General features: G+C 39.3%; 1 protein-coding gene across 3 annotated transcripts in view; it reads right to left on the bottom strand.

The window, feature by feature from the left end:
• Positions 1 to 1646: 1646 nt before the first annotated feature.
• TAF4B (TATA-box binding protein associated factor 4b) overlaps positions 1647 to 19609 on the bottom strand; it is a 67095-nt gene continuing 49132 nt past the window's right edge. For all 3 annotated transcript variants that reach the window (XM_015855488.2, XM_015855489.2, XM_015855490.2), the window contains exons 14-15: positions 11087 to 11206; positions 1647 to 1962 (exon numbers count right to left, since the gene is read on the bottom strand). In XM_015855488.2, coding sequence (XP_015710974.1) covers positions 1795 to 1962; positions 11087 to 11206 — 288 coding nt within the window. In that variant the 3' untranslated portion in view covers positions 1647 to 1794. The remainder of the gene's footprint in view (positions 1963 to 11086; positions 11207 to 19609) is intronic.

Here is a 19609-nt window from a genome sequence, read left to right as displayed (position 1 = left end):
CCATGCCATTAGTCATGGTGATGACAGCTTCAGACGCTGAATTTCTCATGCTAGGAAACAAACAAAGTTAGCTATTTATTATTTTTAATAAAATAATTGCTTTAATGCAGTATTTAAAATAATTTTAAACATCTGATCAATAAGATACAGTACACAAATATGGAAAATGCTGCACTTTACATAAAAAGTAAAGCTAAGCATTTAATTATACAAAACAATTTTGCCTGATGCTATCAATATCTGCAAACTATAGCTTAGTCAAAGTACTGCTTTTCTTATATATATATATATATATACGCCATATATACATATATAAATAATTTACAGCATTCATTTGCTAGATTTGTTTACTACTGTTTCAACACACACACAAAAGAAAACCTGACTCAAAACTTACTGAATTTGGTAACTATATGCAGTGGTTCTGATGGTAGAGGGTGTTTATCACTTTAAGTTTTAAAGTAGCATGCCAGATAGCCATAGGAAGCTTGTTCCTTGAAAGAAATTTTAGCAGGAAGCCATTCAACATATCAGTGCCTTTCCCACTCGTCCTGGGAAGCAGCCATGCTATGTAGCACCGTGTCATGGGAGCCAAAGTGACTGGAGGCTGGGGAGAAGGGTTTCCCTCCTACCACAAGGCAATTCTTACCAGCAGAGCAGAAAATCTTTGAATCTATTCTAGCAGTCTTAGTAGTCTGGAGTCATCCTCCTCACTGAATGGAAACGAGGCAACTGACTAAACTATTTTCTACTTGAAAAGTTTCCCTGTTATACCACATTAGGGCATGATAAACATTAAGCAGACAACTAAATCAGTATTCTCAAGAAAGCGGTGAATCCTGTGCTCTGCAATCACTATGCTTCTCCTTAAGAGTCTCTAGCTGTAAAGTTTCAGAATATTTAATGTATCTCAAGTTTTCCCTTTCTTGCAGTAAGCGCAGGTTTTGGTTCATTTCTTTCTAAATCTATGCTTAAATCCATTGCTATTTTTGTTGCTGCTGTTATCTACATAAAGAAAAATGCAAGAGCTCAGTTTCTTCTTTTTACCCTTAATTTTCAAGCTTTTTACTCCCTGTATTCAAGTTCAGTAACTCCAGATTTCCCCAAACATCAAAGTACGCCCTACCTATGCTGCTCAGTGTACTTTACCCATAAGAACGACCAATTGGTTCATCTTCCTTCAATCACTCTCCTCAGCAGAAAGGGGACACTTGAAAGTGATGTGGGAAGAGGAAGCATCCCTCACTCCTTCTGTTTGCTCCACAAAGTAGCATTCAGTAGTAATTCTAAACCCAGAAATTTTAAGGACATCTGACTTAAGGAGAATTGTTGAGACAAACAGGCAATACATTAGCATGTTGACTGACTGCTGGTTCATGAACAAATACAATTGTCATGCTGTGCAGTGCCTTTAAAGATTTACTTGTCCCCTAGATGAAGCTGGATTAGAAGAAGGCACTACAAACAGATGTTGCAGATTCTGGAGTACTGAAGCAAGTAACATACATCAACTAGGTACACATATAGAGCCCTCAGAGCCTGCAAGACACATCAATGCAAGGTAGTCAGGGGCTTGTGTGTACAGCTCAGTGTTTTCACTGGTTTACAGACTGGTTTAAGCCAAACATTATTAAAAACCCTACCGGTGCTAAGTTAGGTATTTAATAAAAATGTTTATCTGTAAACAAGAGTTATCCTTACAACGGATCATTTTCCAGAAATTGGAATTTCAAGACAGTGCAACAATGCTTCAGTGTTTTCTTTGGCAGTAGACAGCAAGTTGAAATGTGAAATTCACTTCAGAAGAGCACGGTACAAGGTTAGAGAATGCTTCATCTCCCTTTCTTGTTCCATGCAGAATATCAAGTCCCTGAGACAGACACGAGTTATTCTTGGACGAAGAAGCTGTTTTGTAAGGCTAAAATTCGATGACCCAGGAGCAATTCCATTGCTGTTCAAACCCTAAGAGTAGAAGGGGAAAGAAAAGAGAAAAACATTAACATTTCATGTCAATACAAGTTTTTAAATCAAACTAGTTGGGTTGTACTGCCTACTTGCATAGAAGTAACCCACTGATATTCAGCTTTACTTGTTACAAACCTGAAATCCAGATGCCCTTGGTACATTAGATAGTTCAAAAGACAAAGCAAACACATGCCAGTTAATGGTTTACTCCAGTCAAAGCAATGAAAAAATTCTTCCAAAAAAAAAAATAAAATTCCTTTTTATCCTTAAACTATATTAATGTAAGATAAGTAACTGCTGTTTCACTGAAGTCATATTAAACAGCTGTGCTTTCTCACCACAAGCTCACAACAAAGGCGGTACTAACACTGCTCCTGTGCAGAGCCCTGTGCTGTGCCCCTAGTTGCAAGAACTCCGAATGCTTACATCTCTTCTTAAAGAAACCATCACTTCAATGGGCATCGGCCTTAAAACATGGCCAGAAGAAACTCTTAACCTGGCCATCACCTGTCAAATATCCCTTACAAAAGCAAGACATACACATGGTCAAAGCATCTGCGCATTCAGAGTGTTGTATCCAAGCCTAGACATTTCAGACAGCAGCCTCACTTGGTTATGAAAGCACAACTGGTGTGGAGATGAGGATGTTTAGTAGTTATACATTCAGGCTATTGGAACGAGGAACCCCCATGCATTCCAAAATGTCCTAAGATTTATTATTAGGAGTGGGAAGGAGGAAGATTACCATGAGCTGCACAATAGACCGGCTACTTATCTTGGAGCCAATCTATGCTACACAGCCAGTCTCTTATCACTACTGGAGGGTTCTTGGTAATGAATGCAATTTGTACAAATACGAGTGCTCAGTCTCTGTAACTTCAGCACGGCAATGCCTGCCAGCATCAACACCACTTGGAGATGGTGTTGCTTGGATGCTGTGCTAACTATATCAATTCTTACCCTAACACTCTCTGTAAGACTTCAGCAAAATGACTTTGCCCACTTTGCTTAGAGAAATCCGGTTTAAAAACCCATATATTAGATACAAATACCAGTGGTGGACTATCTATAGCAGTGAATGCTACTATTGTTAGGAGGAAAGCATTGAAATTTATTATAAAAAAAGAAAAGAAAAAAGGATTCACCAGAGAGCACATACTGGCCACAGAAAACCCAGGGCATATTGCAGAAATGGAAGCTGTATTTCTTACTAGCAGCATGCAGGGTATTCAGCACCATTTCATTTGCTTTACAGTCGATACTATTAAACACTATGAAATGCCATCATTTGAAACTTTCAGTTTGTTAAATGGCTTGGAACAAATGCGTGTGTGGGGAAGACTGCTGGCCACATAGCACAGAGAGGGCACTGCTGTCCTGGTAAGACACAAGGGGGTCACAGTTCAAGTTTGTCATATGACAGCCCCGAAGGATCTAGGGAAAAGATAGCTCTGCAATGCAGCTGCCAGCACGGGTTGAAAAGGAGGTCAGTCCAACAGGATGCGGCAGAAGGCCCGAGGCAACGTTATAAATGAAACAAACCCCAAGGGTTTGCAGGAACCCAACAGTAATGTCCTTTGTAATTCAAAGAACTTTACAGAGGGGAAAGTATTTTCTCTCTGAACAGTCATTAAGACTAGGAGGCTTACCTTTAGAAAGATGCAAACCAAAGCCACCTCAATGCAGTTTCCCTCCTTACAAAAAGAAGGCAGACATCACAAATCTCCGAGTCTGCTTTGGAAGCTATCAGAGCAGCAAGCTGTTAAAACAGAGAAGCTGCCCATGCTTGAGATAGAATGGTGGATTTGTTTATGCTTATATTCTTAGCCATCGTGCCCAATGCAGGGACACAGAGTGATGTTCTGCAGTAAAGTCAATTCCAAGGCCAAAGCTTATACCGCACTTCTGTTTGCTAAGACAGACTATTCATACTCTTCAGTTTCACACAGCATCACACAGGTCTATCAGAGCTGAGTACGGCATTTCAGGGGCTCTTCAGCTAGCTACTGAACATATCCAAACCAATGGCTGCCACATCCATGTTAACAGAACCTCATCCTTCCTTGGACAGGTACCAGCAGCCCTTATCTTTGCATTTCATATACCCCTTCTTGAACAGAAGCTGCTTTTTAGACATCAGTATTCATGTTAGAACAACACCAGTCTGTACCTTACCCCCAGATATTTCTATTATGTTCCCTCCAGTGGGGCAGCAAAAAAAATAATAGAAAAAAAAATGTCTTGTTAGTCTGGGAGGCTGTTCACAGCAGGTTTTCTGTCTATCCTCAGACACCTCCGTCATCCTTTTCAGAAAAGAATTGAAAAATAAGGCTTTTTATTATCAGTACCTCAATGAGCAAACAAATAAGGGAATTACCCAGCACAGGTACCGCCTGCCCAACAGGGTACCAGCAGCAACGCTGCAGCTTTAGTATAGCTTACAGACCCCATCTGTAAGTTAAGGAAGGTACTGCAGCAACTGGGCTCTGCGCTGCTGGAAACCACCTCTGTCAGCATGCAAGGCAGCTGGCTTAAAGCCAGCATCACAGGGCTACACAGGCTGCAGTTCTGTGCTTCACATACCCTCAGAGTCCGGTCAAATCAGCAGCACTGTCAGAGCAACGTGCCTTTGTGATCCTCATGGCCTTTTGTATATTCCTAACAGAGATCAGTTACTCTTACTGACTGTGGCAACAGAAAATACTGTGGAGCTCCTGCAGCAGTTCCATACCTGTTTTGCAGCTCCTGTCGTCAGGAGACTGCTCCCGAAACACAACTTTAAGATCTTTAGAGCTCTCTCCAGTGGCCAGATGAAGAATTAAATATTGATTCTCTTTTCAAAGGCAAAAGCAAATTTGATACAGAGTCACAGTAAGGCTGCAAGACAAGACTCTTCCTTTACCTGAGCCATCATCATGCTCCTAATTCCTAGTCTCCAGTGTACTTGGAGAACACACGATATAGAAATCCACATCTTAAGCACTGGCAAGGAATACCAGAGCTGTTCAGAGCTATTACACAGGACTTAAAGCAACACAAAGCATTGTGGAAATGCTGATTATACAAATAAGTGCATAATTTAGGCTAGAATCAATTTAGGCAAAGTGAAAGTAGTTAATAGTTTGGTGGCAAACCAGCATACTGATTCTGCCTATTCTGTAAAGTCTTGCAGTGTACTAGAAATACACCCACACTCGCAATGCTAAAATACTACGCTACTCAGTGTTTATAAAAATGATTTATTTTTTACGATGTTGTTTTTGTTGTTGCTGTTTTTCATACGTGTTGACATTTAAATCTCATAGACCATTAGGACAGATCAAGCTGACGTCTGAAAGGCTCAGATCTCTGTTTCCTGACTGTTTCGCATACAGCTGAAAACAAACATGTATATTTATGATGTTATCTGTAGTCTACAAAGAAGTCTCACCAAGCTGTCAGATCTATACAACAGAGAATGCTATCCAACTACGCGCTTTCCTCAGATTTCATTGCAACATTCCTACAAGTCCTTTCATATGTAGGCAACAACATGCTTTACATATTGAAGCAAATTACTGTGAATGCAACGTCAGTTTATTCACTATTATGCCCAAGATTCATGTACGCATGTCGCTTCGTGTGGCTACATCAGATGCTTAATCTGTACCTGGAGGTAATGAATACTGTACAAATATGTCATGTTAGTTAATAGACAATTATTAAGCTGAAATTTTCTGGCTCTTTGCCACATCTTTTTAAGCAATGTATTGTCAACTAAATTATAAATCTCTTGACCCTTCACATGTCATCAACATTTCTGCGTTACCAATATGTTCAGCCTAAAGCTACAATGCAATTAGTCATTTAAATTGCAGATATCTTTCTCACATAAGAAGAATTAAGTTCCTATCTAGCACGGAGAAAGCACAATGTGGGCCGATGAACTGAGGTTCTGAAATGCATGAATGGCAGTCAGGAATATTTTGGCCTATTTACAGGGGGGAAAATTCACATCAAGTGTATGTATGGCCTAGACTGACAGCAGCCAGGAAATTCAGAGCTCAGATTGAAACTCCATAACTGATAGGGGTTTGCACGCATATCTGCTCTGCAAGATCTAAGTAGTACAGCTTCAGCATCTTTTCCAATACCTTCCCCAAAGGTACGACTACTCTGTAGACTCCTCAGTCGTCCAACAGCTTGAATTAAGAACTAGAAATCAAAATCAAAAGTCCACATATGTTATGCGTATGCAAAGTAGAACAAAATGAAACTCTCCCGTATCACTTTAAACCTAAGTCTCAAAACAGGCTAGGACACAAAAGGAAGAGAGAGACTGACACAGAGAGACGCTCACTGAGAGGAAGAAGAAAACTTCTCAAAAGTAGAAAGAGATTTTGTAGCCTGGATCTGAAGACCTACTTACATCAAGTAGTCTAGGTATAGTGATATAGTCTAGGTATAGTGATTGATTTTAGATCCAATTTCAGTGGCTTTTAAGAAAATACCTTAGCAGATCACCACATACCAATACCAAACAGCAGACAGAAACCTCTCTATACCCCACAGATACAGACAGGGCAGCAAACTCATCCTCCTTCACTGCAGAGCCAAGTTTAATTCACATTCAGGCACAGTCACATCCTTCACACAAATATCAAAGAAGATGAATTATGCTATTGTGTCCTCTCAGGAAGTCAGAAAGGTGGCGGTAACTTCTAAAGCTATCAGTTCTAATAGTGTAAAGCCACATGACCCTTCCCTTGACTACCACACATTCTTTTCCCAAACATTAAAAAAAAAAAAAAAGCAAACAAACCAACACAGTAATTTGATTGTCACACTGTGGGAAAACAAACTTTCCCTTCCTCAGTCATTTGGTTTTCCTTCATTTTGCAGGAAAGGACTTGTTGCTCAATGGCTTTTATCTTCCTAGGTCAGCCCAAAGAGCATCTCCAAAGCTTAAATATGCACCATTTACAGAATACGTTTGATCCACATGCATACTGGCATCCTAATCTGTAAAACAAGCAGGGTAAATTTAAGTTCTGCTAACACTGATTGGATGTGGCACAGAGGTTGCCCTAAAAGAGGAGATGACAAGCTTGCTTTCTCCACATGCATTCAATATTAAAAATGGAACAATGACCAGCACAAAAGATGTGTTTCTCCTGTTTCTTCTTGCCAAATTTTCTTCCAGAAGGAAAATGCCAATTTAGTTGTGCCCTTCAATATTGGAAGATGTGCATCACCCCCCAAACTATATGATTTTATGCTTGTTGACAAGAGCTAGGTGTTTTACAGAGAGAATGTATTTGAACAGCTATACACAGACCCCAAGATTTCAGCTGCACCCTTTGCTTCTGCAGCAATACCCCAATGCGACCAGTCTGGGAGAAGACAAATGAAGGTACAACACAACAGCGCTCTGGGGCAATGCAAACCTCAACGCTTCCTTTTTTCCTTTAGGAAAAACAAAAAGGAAGTAATCTGGATGGGTTTTCAAACTTCTAAGGCTGCGGTTACAGTGAGAACTAGACAAAACCATTTTCAGAAAGGCTTTGACATCAGAAATGCAGCAAAATAAAAAAATAATCTTGACTGTTTCTCAATATTGAACACATTAAAGTGTATGTTACTAACCAGTAAGGAAGCCATGAAACAGCACTTGAGATCAGGCAAATAAATCTGTGGCTTTGTTTTTACAAGACGTGGTCTCCCTTTCTTCAAGTTACATCTCAAGTCTTCCTACTCTTCATTAGTATTCCCCACACGCCCCCAGGATGGGGGAAGGATAAAGGAGCAATAAATACACCAGCCCCAAAACAAACATGAATCAAATCTAAAAGACTCTCCCACACTTTTGTATCCAGAATAAGGACCAGAATGAGAGATGAAGATATCACCACTTCTGAAACACAAGTAGCACCAATTACCACAGCAGATGGATTTTCTTACCACGATCTTCTGAAATTGCTGTTTCTGAACAATACCATCCAAGCGTCAAGTTGCAATGAAGTCAATGTGCAAAATAAAATTAATGTGTAAAACTACCCCAACTAGTGTTTGAAACAACAAAACTACAGAATTTCCAATATATTGTTTTGCTTTTTTTTTCCTGGACCTGACTTTTTAATTTTGTGATCTTTGTGGATTTGCCCCTGCTACCATTTCAAGTGCAGCAATGCATAAGCAATAAATGAACAGGGCAAGATACAGTTTACCACTTTTATAATGCTTTTAGGTCCAAATTGGTTGAGAAAAAATCCTCTGGGCAGGAGCATCTGGGCAGGATTTACGTTCACTTGTTCCCTGCCACTCTGCAAGATGATATGCCTGCTTGTAGGCAGGTTTTTAATGTAAAGCATGTGCCTGTGCTTCATCACATTTTAGGTCCAGAATTAAAATAATCCATAGCAGGTCTACTTAAGTAATGATACCATAATTTAAGAGAATAAGGTGTTGTGAATAAGCAGTAATAGGGGGCTCAAATATCCCAGGAAAAACACTTTCCAGAAGAGGTACAAAGCCAAGTGATTGAGTGTAGAAGAAGCAGATACTCAGAGCTGAGGAACCATCTCAAATAAACACATTCATTTGTGGAGAAACAGTCTTTTAAACAAAATGCTGTTCTACACCCTTTGCACTTCCTATTACTACAACTGAAGGTACTAAAACCAATTCCAGTCAAGTCCATTAAGCTGTACTCTTTCAGAATCTGTAACATTTTGGTACAGGATAAATGTATATAAGAAATCTGCTTACAGTATTTCACTTTTTCAATAGTGTAACCGATTATTTCTTCCCTGTCTCTCCAAATACCCCAGGGCTTCAGTTTACATCAATAACAGCTTGAAAGAATTCATTTCCTTTAATTACTACAGTAGGCAATGATTAAAAAAGCTGAATACACAACTTTGCTGTAACAGAGACTTAAGAGATACAGACTCTGTACAAAGAACATAAGGGAAGTTGAAGAAGTCTCTTAAAAAAAAAACACAAAACCATCAGTGATTACATTCAATACTATCAAAGGATCACTCACATTCAGGAATAATTCCTTCCATCATGCCTGTCTGCCAAGATATTAGGCTTAAAAAATGGTCACAGGAGTATTATGCACAGATTTACTTTTTGACATTGCACAGTCGGGAAGTTCTGACATTTAATATTATTTGTGAGTGAAGCTGTCTGTATTTGCAATTTGAAATGAGAAAGTACATCCTGCCTGTTTAAATTATTCTCAGACAGGTTGCCCGAAAAGATGATTTTAAAGATGCCCAAATGTGTATCAGCCTAAGGCCATATTGTACTTGCTTTCAGTTTCAAAGACCTCCTTTCATCTCTGAAGAATGGAATGTTGTTTACTGCTCAGAATGTTTTGCCATGTTATCATGAATGTATTACAAACGTTCTGCTTCTTGAAATATAGCGTTAGTCTGAACCATTTTTTATTCTACATGAGAAGTCTTAAGCCTTCTATAAATCTTGTTTGGATATATTGGGACACTTAAACACTTAAGTAGAAAGTGCCTTCACAAGTTTGTCATCCTGCATAATTTCACAGAAAAAGAAAATCCTGCAGAGAATTGCATATGGTAGCATGAAGATTAAGTTCTAGACACTGGAATGCAAGCAAGAACAAAAGTAGCTTCATTAGCAGAATTACTTTCCCCTTTTTCCCTTACAACTCAATAACTAGTAAGGCAATCTTAAAAGTAGCAGATACATTTGTGATAATGGCTATGGTGAGTTTCAGGCACAGTCTGCAGGTTCTTTTTAAAAATGACCATGTAAATAATGGATTGCCAGTTTATAATACCAACACTTTTCCATCTCATTTTGGCACAATTCCGTAAAGCTTTTAATAAAACCGATATACTGCAGCTGATGAGAAATAACTGAAAGGCACCCAACAGGCAGACTTGTTAAATATTCAGAAACAAATCTGGCAATAATCATAGGAAACCACTGAGAAGAAGAAAAAAAGTTATTTGATAAAAGCTTGGGAAAAAAGAGAAAAGGAACGGGAAAAGTTCTCATTTTTAAATCTTTTTTTCCAAATCCTTCCAGGAGTTTAGGAAACCTAAAGGCCAGATACCCCTGCTGTCTCAAGTGTTGCAAATATCAGTTGAGCTTCATACAAGGTCTTCCCAGATTCCGGCATACAAAATAATGGGAGAGTATTTTCATGCAAGAACCTATTTAAGCTTCTGAGAACACAAGTAAAAAAAAAGCCTAAGGTTTATCAGAAAGGAAAAGCACTGTTTCTACCACAAGTTACTTCCTGGGGCTTCTGCTCATTGTGCTCAGGTCACAGGCCAAGCAGCCATTCACTTATGCAGCACTGAGGCTTCATGATAAAGAATGGCAAACCTGGTAACATTTACATCGCAGCTGGCAATACCCTTCTCCCATTTCCAGCCAAAATGATGATGTCTAACAGAAGCAGGCTGTCAGTCGCCTTGGAAAGAACTTCAGCAGCCTCATTAACTGTTTCCAGGTTTTGGAAACAGTTAATCTCCATGAGAACATTAAGAGATATGTTCAGACCAAGGTCTGTTAAAAGCACCTTCAAGGCATTTTTAAAGTGCTGGATAAGACAGAAAAAGAGATCTGACTCACTACAGGAAGAGAACGGTCTATCTTTATATATTTATTTATTTTTGGTGGGTTTTTTTTTGGTGATTCAGCCAAGGCAAACTGAGAGCACTGTTAAAAAGAGTCCCTGTGCATTGCACATAGAATGAAGCGCACAATCAAATGCCACATTCATTTCAAAAAGCCATCCAAAACTACCATGATTTCAACTGGTAAGTGATGACAACTAGCTGCCACAGAAGACTACTACAGCAGCATTATCCTCCAGAAGTTTCTCCAAGCCACCACTTGATTCAGTCAACACACAATATTCTTCATAGCTTTTCATATAACACAAACATGCCCGTTAAATTTACCACAAGTAATCCTTGAAAGTATCTTAACACGTGGACTGGTTTCTTTACTGTAGGTAACCAGTCATTTAGTAAGAAGAAAATTCCTTTTCCCTGTAGGAATTTTTTCCTACAGTGAAGAATGAAAATTGTTCAATATAAAGACGCAACACCATCATGCATGTCATTGCAAATCATCTCAGTACCTCTGTCCCAGATCCAGCATTTGATGAATCCAATGGTCTCTTCTTCCTTGGTCCAATGGCTGCCAAAGCTGTAAGGTTAGCTTCTCTTTGTTGCATTTGTGCTAATTCCAACTGTTGCATCTAATTCAAAAAGAAAACACCTTGAAATGTTAACAGTCTTAGAGGCAGCACTGCATAAATAATGATTTTACAGAGACTGCACTGTAATATCAACACAGTCACAACAGGAGCCTCTATGCTGGTTCCTTACATCAGAAACCATTGATCATTAGCACAGAACATTTCATCAGAAGTAATGTATGTGACTGCATTAGTACTATAAACTGAAGTTACTGAGCTCTATGGATTAAGAATACGCCTAGTACCCAATCTCAATTCACAACTGTAAGACACTAAAATTCTTCAAGCTGATTTACCCCAACCAACCATAAACTTCATATAACCACTCCATAATATCTCATTATCCAGCTAAACAGGATGCTTTCAGTTCACTGATGTGTTCCCCTGCCCTCCCCGATAATACCTGAATCTCCAAACATATCATTCAAGTCAGAGACGTAGATGTGTTGGCATATATTTGGCTTTCACTCACCTCCAAAATCCCTCAATGCAAAGACATACTTAGAGACAATCTCTGCCTGAGTTAGATACACTTAGGATGGGATTATCTATTTAAAGTCAGATCAAATAGCCAGCATATCTCTTCAACAATATTTTTATGAACCTCAAGTAACAAGGCAAGACTTCCTTTTCTTTTACATGTCTGAGGATAGAAAATAGCCTCTAGAACAGAGAAGGAAGGAGAGAAGGAAGGAAGAAGAAAGGCATATGTCCACACTTCAAGATACATACTATTTTGCTCTGTTCAATAGATGCCACCTGTTCTGTAGCTCAATCCAGACAAGCCTGTTGACAGATCTGTTAGCTTGGATTGCCCCTTTGCTAATACAGCTACATCACTTTCAGATGCTTCAGCTGTCCGGCTGGGATCACAGACAGAAGGGAGTACTCTGCCTGAAGAAAACACAACTTCTCTATTTCATCAGGATGAGTTTGTCGTTCAACACAAATCTCTGAGTTTGATGCCAGTCTTTGGATTGTCTGACATGCAACTGCAATAGTTCCACTCTCCCTGCTCTCAGAACTTATAAAATCGGTTTGGATCAGAGTTCTCTGCATGCATGTGCATGCATGTGTTTTTAGAACACAACGCACAGCCACAGCATGGCAGCAAATTATCCAGTCCTCCTTTCTTCCTCCCCCCCAGTCATTAAAAAATTAACTGGAATTCCTCGTTTAGTCAGTACAGTTATTTCACTTATTAAGCCTGACACTGCTTGCTTTTATTTTTGATCGCTTTTCAGCTGAGATTTCACTTGAAGAAAAAATCAACTTGAAAGACCACCTGAGCTTGTCAGACCTACATTACCTCCTCCACTTGCCACTACCTCCTCTTAAATCAGAATCTGCAATAAATACTGTTGCTGTTTGTTTGTCACAGGGGCAAGGGGAGGGTTTCCCTTCTCCTTTTATAATTTTGCTGATTTCATTTTTTTCTACTGATTTACTTCAGATAGATGGACTCGTTCTTATTTTTACTGATGCTGGCAGCAGTACTTTTACAGTAGCAGTACTTCTGCAACATTAGATACCATCGCTCACTTACCACATGCTATTCTTGCTCTTCTGCTCAGTGTAAACATTTACAAGTTTATTCATCAGGATTAATGTAGTTCTGTGTGCTTAATATCTTCCCCTCAAAGCATTTTTTTTTCCTTCAAGTTACACTGCTTTGTTTACAAGAATGCTTTTAGAGCCTGTGAGGTTTTATGTCTCCCTTAAACTTGAGAAGTGCTAGTGCTCCACTGTTGTCCAAGGCTACCTCCAGCTGGCCTAACTGTACAAAACGTTTCAGAGCTAATGGATCTTTCACCAAGCAGTTCCCAAGATGATGTTGGAAACACAAACACACTATAATCTATTCCTACAGTAACTTCTCCACCCCGTAACCATTCAGATCATTCAAATCAGTCAGAATCAGACAAAGGCTTCAGAGCAAAACAAACAAGGAAACTGCAGTCTTGTTGCATACTTGACATCTTGTGTTTCTTTTTGAGATCATAGTTAAGACAAACAAACTTAAACATTCAATTTCATATTGTACTCAACAGATTCCCACTCAGAGATACAGGCAATCATCCAAACTACAGCAAAGCCAGCAAAGCCATCATTTCAACAAGTTCTGTTCCCTTTAGAAGTGTAGCATTAATGTCCAACCATTGTGAGAACAGCTAAAGGATTGGGATATGGAAATGGTGAAGATAGCATCAAGGGACAGCTGAGGATACTGACTGGCTTGCTACTGTTGTGTTTTCCTAAGCAAAATTAGGAAAAAATAGGCAACTAGGCTTAGTCATATCTTTTAACTGGCATATTCGTAGCACAGAAATTAGGGAAGAATGATCACTGCAATACATGAAAGGCATTAAGACTAGTATATACACCACACTGAAATACAAAGCAAATACATCTACCATTGTTTTTTATCTTGGAGCTGCTTTTTTTTTTATTAATATCAATATCTCTGAATAAAATAGGATATAAATAGAAACTGTCACATTCATACTTATATCTTGAAAACACATTTTTTTTTGTCTTCAAGACAGAAGCGTATAATGGCAATTCAAGAGGGGCAGGGTGAACCTGTCAGACGCTGACCCACAACTAGCAGGTTTCCCCCTCAATCCGACCTACTTCATCTACTGAAAGATGCTGCTGTTCTGCCATGACAGAGTCAAATTTATGGTCCATCCTAAATTCATTCCTCAGGATCGGAGTGAAGAGGGGACAAGCTCCAGGCAAGAGGCAGATGAGCGCTCCTGCTCCCCTTCTTTTCTGATTTTTACATACACAAAGAGTTACAGTACAAAGAGTTCTAAAAACCTGTATATAAAGATCAAATTGCTACGAAAACGTCTCAGAACTTGTAAAATAGTCTTTGTTGCTGCTGGCCTTTTTAATAATAAAAATAGGGTTTAAAGTCTGGTCTTGCAGCAAGCAGGAATCTCTAGGGTGACACAATAACCATTTTAGCTAATCTGACCTGCAGCACAAATCAAGAAGTAAGGTATGTTTTAAAGGCCTCCCTTATACTGAAACAGCATTTGCAGCATGGCTGTAATCACACAAAATGAAAGGTTTTCAAATTGACCTCTCTGTTCTTCACTCAATCCTCTACTGGGGAAAATATTGCTTTTTCTTCTCACAGAAATTGTGGTCACGATGCCTCGTATCCACATTTCAGAAAATATGCAAGATCTATTTTTACTGTTACATCAGTGACATCTTTGGTGGCATTTTAATATTAACAATTAAATTTCAAGCTGACAACAAGAAGCACTTGGGATGAAGCGTTGAGACTTTTTAAAGTTGATACTACATGTTATTTTTAAGCCTTCTGAGCTAAGAAGTACATGACACATGATTGTTCACACTATCAAAGCTCCAATAATTCAAGCCATGTAAATCTAGTAAAGCTTTCCCTAAACATGCAATGAAGAATCCCTTAAGCACAATGGAAAAAAGAGAAAGTATTCTCTACTAGAAATAAAGTAAACTCATTGATACCAACTAATCCATGAAGCAAATGTCAGCAGGTGACTAACATCAAGTAAGGAAAAAGGAGAGCTACCTTCCCAAACGCATCTCCACTTTTGAAAAGGAGTAATAAAAGTGCTTGTGTTCAGTCACAAAGCAGAACATGATTCCAGTATTTGGTACAAGCTGCTTCCACAGAAGAAAAAGTGCATGAAACCTTTACTCCCTATATTGTCAGTAACAGGTCTGAGGTTAAAGAGGAGTCAAACAGATAGCAGTCATCCAGCACAGTGCTGGATTCTAGATTGGGTTTTAACTGATATAAGGGAAGAGACTAAAAAGCGTATCTAGAAGATACTAGTTTCAATATCGAGCAAAGAGCAAGGATTGGGATATCTCCACATGCAACGCTGTAGACTGACAGAGTATGGGACAGATGAAATAAAATATTTAAAGTAACAGAAGAACTGGCAGGGAAGGAAAGCAGGGAAGGCAAGACAAGTTAATGTATGCCTAAGGGTTATGTGTGCTACCCAGCAATAAGTACATCAGGAGTAATAAAAGCATTACAGCAGATGAACAAGAATTTGTGTAAGACCTGCAGAGGGGAAAAAAAGTAAGGGCTACAGGCGTACAGGAGAGGTATAAGACCCAAATTCTTCCAGCTTCCAAAATGAGGAAACTAAATAATAAATTGATATTAAAACATTACAGATAAGTCAAAGCAACTCTCACCAAATGACAACATTTCCTTCTAACTAGCTTGCAGCCAAACACCTACATGTGTATATACTATTGCCCCTTACTACACGTTTTAAACACCTTAATTCTTTAAGGTGGGGCACAGAACACTCTGAAATGAATTCTCACCTTTTTATCCATTCTTTTTTTACAACCACTCTTTTCAACTGAACTATCACCGTGTCCCCCATCAAATGCTTTTCAATCTTCCTGTTGTTCTCAGTTACTTCTCCCCTTTCATTATCTTTGGAAGAAATCTTCCCAATTTTTTGCACTCCCTTTAAGCATTTTAAAGAACTTGTGACCAAAAAAATGAAAAATAAACCTTAAAAATCTGTTCTTGGTTCTGTGCCTCTCACACTGGTTGTCATAAAGCTCAATGAGCATTACTGCCTCCAGCCTCTACCTTTCCTATACAAAATGTTCTGCCCTACAGGTTGAATGCTGCTAAATAGAAGAGTTCTCATACAGGGGGCATTCTCTGAAGAAAACTGACATTTGAAGGCAGCATATTTAAACATTTACCATCCTCTCTCCTCTTGCCTATAATGCAATTTCTTTTCTTGTAATTGCTTCCTTTCAAACTGTTTTAATTAGCCATACAATTAGTTTCTACTGACTTTTCCCTCTGTTGTAACTTTAAAGTAGAAAGGCAGAATAACATGTACTGGGTTGACATGCAGCTTGACTTACAGAGTAGTACCAAATACTGTAGATTTCTTTAGAGTTAATATTCCACATAGATGCTTCAGTAGCAAAACAGGCCCAAAAACAGCTGAGATCCCAAAATCAAATGCCTTAAATATTTATACCCTAAAGGCTGCAAAATGTTTGGGAAAATAACAGAAAATTATCGCAACGCGACCATGCAGAAATCTACCAGGAAAATTGTCTAAAGGACGATTGAAAAGTTTTGTTTCTCCTTCAGTAGATACTTGACATTTTCTAACACATAAATAATAACTAAGTACCTACACATTTAAATAAAGATTTAAAGAAAAAATAATAATCCAGGAGTTAAGAAGTGACTGCACCCTAATTTTGTCCACTCTTGATAAGAATTTTTCAGGTTTGGATTGCACAATTCATTTTACTAGCTTTTTAACAAATATTTATGTATTTCTGTGTTCTCTACAACAACTGGGATATGCCCAACCTCTGCACCCCATCAGTTTGCCTTACTTAAGAGGCCCAAAGAAGTTCACGTGTCTAGCATCCAGCAGTAAGAGAGCATCGAGCTCTCTTTATGCGTGTTGTTGGATATAGTTGAGGCTACTTTTACTGTGAGGCTAAGAAAAGGCTACAGCACCCCACCAAAGCTATCAGCTACCCCATATTTTTCACTGTTTCTGATGCTACTTGTGAGAAGACTGATCATCATTGCCAGTGGACCCACATTACCACAACAGAAAAGATAGACTTGGGGGTGTTGATCGATACTTGGCTGAACAGGAGCCAGCAGTGTGTCCAGGTGGCCAAGAAGGCCAATGGCATTTTGACCTGTATCAGAAATAGTGTTGCCAGCAGAAGCAGGGAAACAATCATCCCCCTGTACTCAGCCCTGGTGAGGCCACATCTCAAGTGCTGGGCTCAGTTTTGGCTACCCCACTACAAGACAGACATTGAGGCTCTCAAGCATGTCCACAGAAGGGCAATGAAACTGTGAGAGTTCGGGAGCACAAGTCTGATGGGGAGCAGCTAAGAGGACTGGGATTGTTTAGTCTGGAGGAGAGGAGGCTCAGAAGAGCTCTTACCACTCTCTACAATTACTTCAAAAGAAGTTGTGGTAAGATGAAGGTCAGCCTCTTCTCCCACATAACTAGCAACAGGATGAGAGGGAATGGCCTCAAGTTACACCAGGGGAGATTCAGGTTGGATGTTAGGGAAAATTTCTTCTCCAAGAGAGGGGCCAGCCACTGGAATGGGCTGCCCAGGGAGGTGATGGACTCGTCATCTCTGGAGGTATTCAAGAAACCTCCGGACTTCATACTAAGGGACATGGTCTTAGTGGTAGAAGAGCAGCTGGACTGGATGTTCTTGATGATTCTGTGATTCTATAACAGGACTGTAGATGGCCATAACTTTAAAACCAATGACAGTCCTTATGGACTCGCAACACCTTGAATGATTTTCAGCTAGGTATGATGCTGTGTGTTCACTCAGAGACTCAAAGCTAAAGAATGTCTAAGACATCTTTTCCACATGCAGAAAAATAAAGACTATGTAGATCTGGTAATTAAGCTGAAGCTCTCAGGAAGTCGCTGAAAGCTCATGAAAAGCCCATTTATGGCAATGACATCTTATTTGCTTTTTTGCATTGGAAAGGAAACTGAAGAATTTTCCTCTGCCACAAGAGTGGTCTAACAGAATTCCAACCATTAGATCCAGAAGACTGAATATAGAAAAAGCAGAAGAGTTGTGGGTAGGAAAGGAAACAATTCAATAGCTTGAAAACTGAGAGCTTGAGATGGCAGGGAGAAGAACTGCGTTAGAGTTATTTGAGAATGTGTGGGGAAAGAGAGTTAGGATGGACACATGAAACAGGAAAAAAAAAAGAAGATGATTTTTGAAAAAATATAATAAGAACAACAGTATTTCAAGCCATTAGATAACACACAGGAAAGCACTGGAATAATGATGACTTCATTGTTTTCTGTGGGATTTATTTTGTCTTTACAGAAAAGGATTGTTCAAGCTTTTCCTCCAAGTTAACGATAAAGGCATTGAATTTTCTCTGTATCTCATCTGCTGACATATTTTACCATCTACATCAAAATCATAATAAAACAACTTGCAGGAACACAGAACCAGAAAGACCTGTGCAGTCCTTAGAATACAAAGCTGTCAGAACAGCAAGGGAGGGAGCAACCAAGTTTGCTGTTTATAACTAAGTCGGTACTCCACAAGCTCCTCCCCTTGTTTAAGATGCAACTGCTCACCTTTTTCACTGCAGGGTGCATCAAGGTAAGAACAGAGGTAAAGGCCGTTGTCATGGATTAAATAAAGACGCTATCAGAGTGATGCTTGTTCATCTGCTTAACCTAAAGAAGCACACCTGCACACACAAAATCCAAATGGCTTGCCCAGCCTCCCCCCTTAAACTTCCTACAGCTGCACTAGAAACACTCACTTTTCAAGATGACACAGAAGAACAAAAGATCAGTTTGCATTTAAATTTACGGTACACTGATGCATACTGCCATTTTCACAGGTCTTCTTTGATGTACTATGCGTATAGCATGCTTGCTCACTTGATAGCATCCTACACTTAAGTAATCTGCTTTCAGAAGAAGAAAGGAGGCTAGAAATAAGCCATAAATACAGCTACAAGAGTTGCATCAACTGAATACTGTTTATAACCAGAACTGTAGTTGGAAATAGAGCATGAAGTATCAGACGGCACCTGAAAATACTAAATTTAAAAGTTCAAGCATCAGGGACAGCGCAAGGACTGCATCCCTCTCAGTTTAGAGTTGCAACTAAGGGTGAATGAAAAGCAGGCAGCAATTTATCCAGGCTTTGGAAATGCTGTTATACAAAGAGCTGGCCTATGAGGTGAGCAAGGACAAAATTCTTGAGTGGATAAAGCAGCAGCTTCAGGCAAGCCCAGCAGCTGTCTCAGAAAGAATGTGCACCTTCCGTAGCTATTAAAATTTGCTGAAACAGGTGAAAGGGGGAAGTCAAAGACCTAACTCATAGCCAGCTCTGTAGACAAAGAATATAGCAAAACAAATGACTTAGCATAAGGGAAGTTTTAGGTAATAGGTCATGCAAAAAAGGACAAGAAGGTCATGGCAATTATGTATAGCCTATTAGATAAAAGAATCCACTGCCAAGTCTCTGGATGTACTTCCAGCAATTTCAAGAAGCTGCCCCCAGCTACTGGATGACAGCACATCCTGGATTTAAAAGTATTCATTGTTACAATATACACCCTACATTTTGGGAAACATGGCTTTAGAAAACACCCAGAATGTCCAGCACCATTACCTCACACCCTTTTCCCACTCCCACCAGGTCACCATTAACATACAGAAGATAGTTTTGAGGAAGGAAGACCCATATTCATTCTTTAAAACCTACAAGGGGACAATTAGATTACCCTTTGTAGTGAATACTCAACCAGAATTGCCTGGAAGGGATTCGATTCCAGCTGACATAGGAATTGCAGTTCCTACCTTTGGT

The sequence above is a fragment of the Coturnix japonica genome, chromosome 2 (genome assembly GCF_001577835.2).
Source record: "Coturnix japonica isolate 7356 chromosome 2, Coturnix japonica 2.1, whole genome shotgun sequence".
NCBI lineage: Eukaryota > Metazoa > Chordata > Aves > Galliformes > Phasianidae > Coturnix > Coturnix japonica.
Note: the sequence above shows the minus strand (reverse complement) of the source record. Positions and strands in the feature narration are given on the sequence as shown.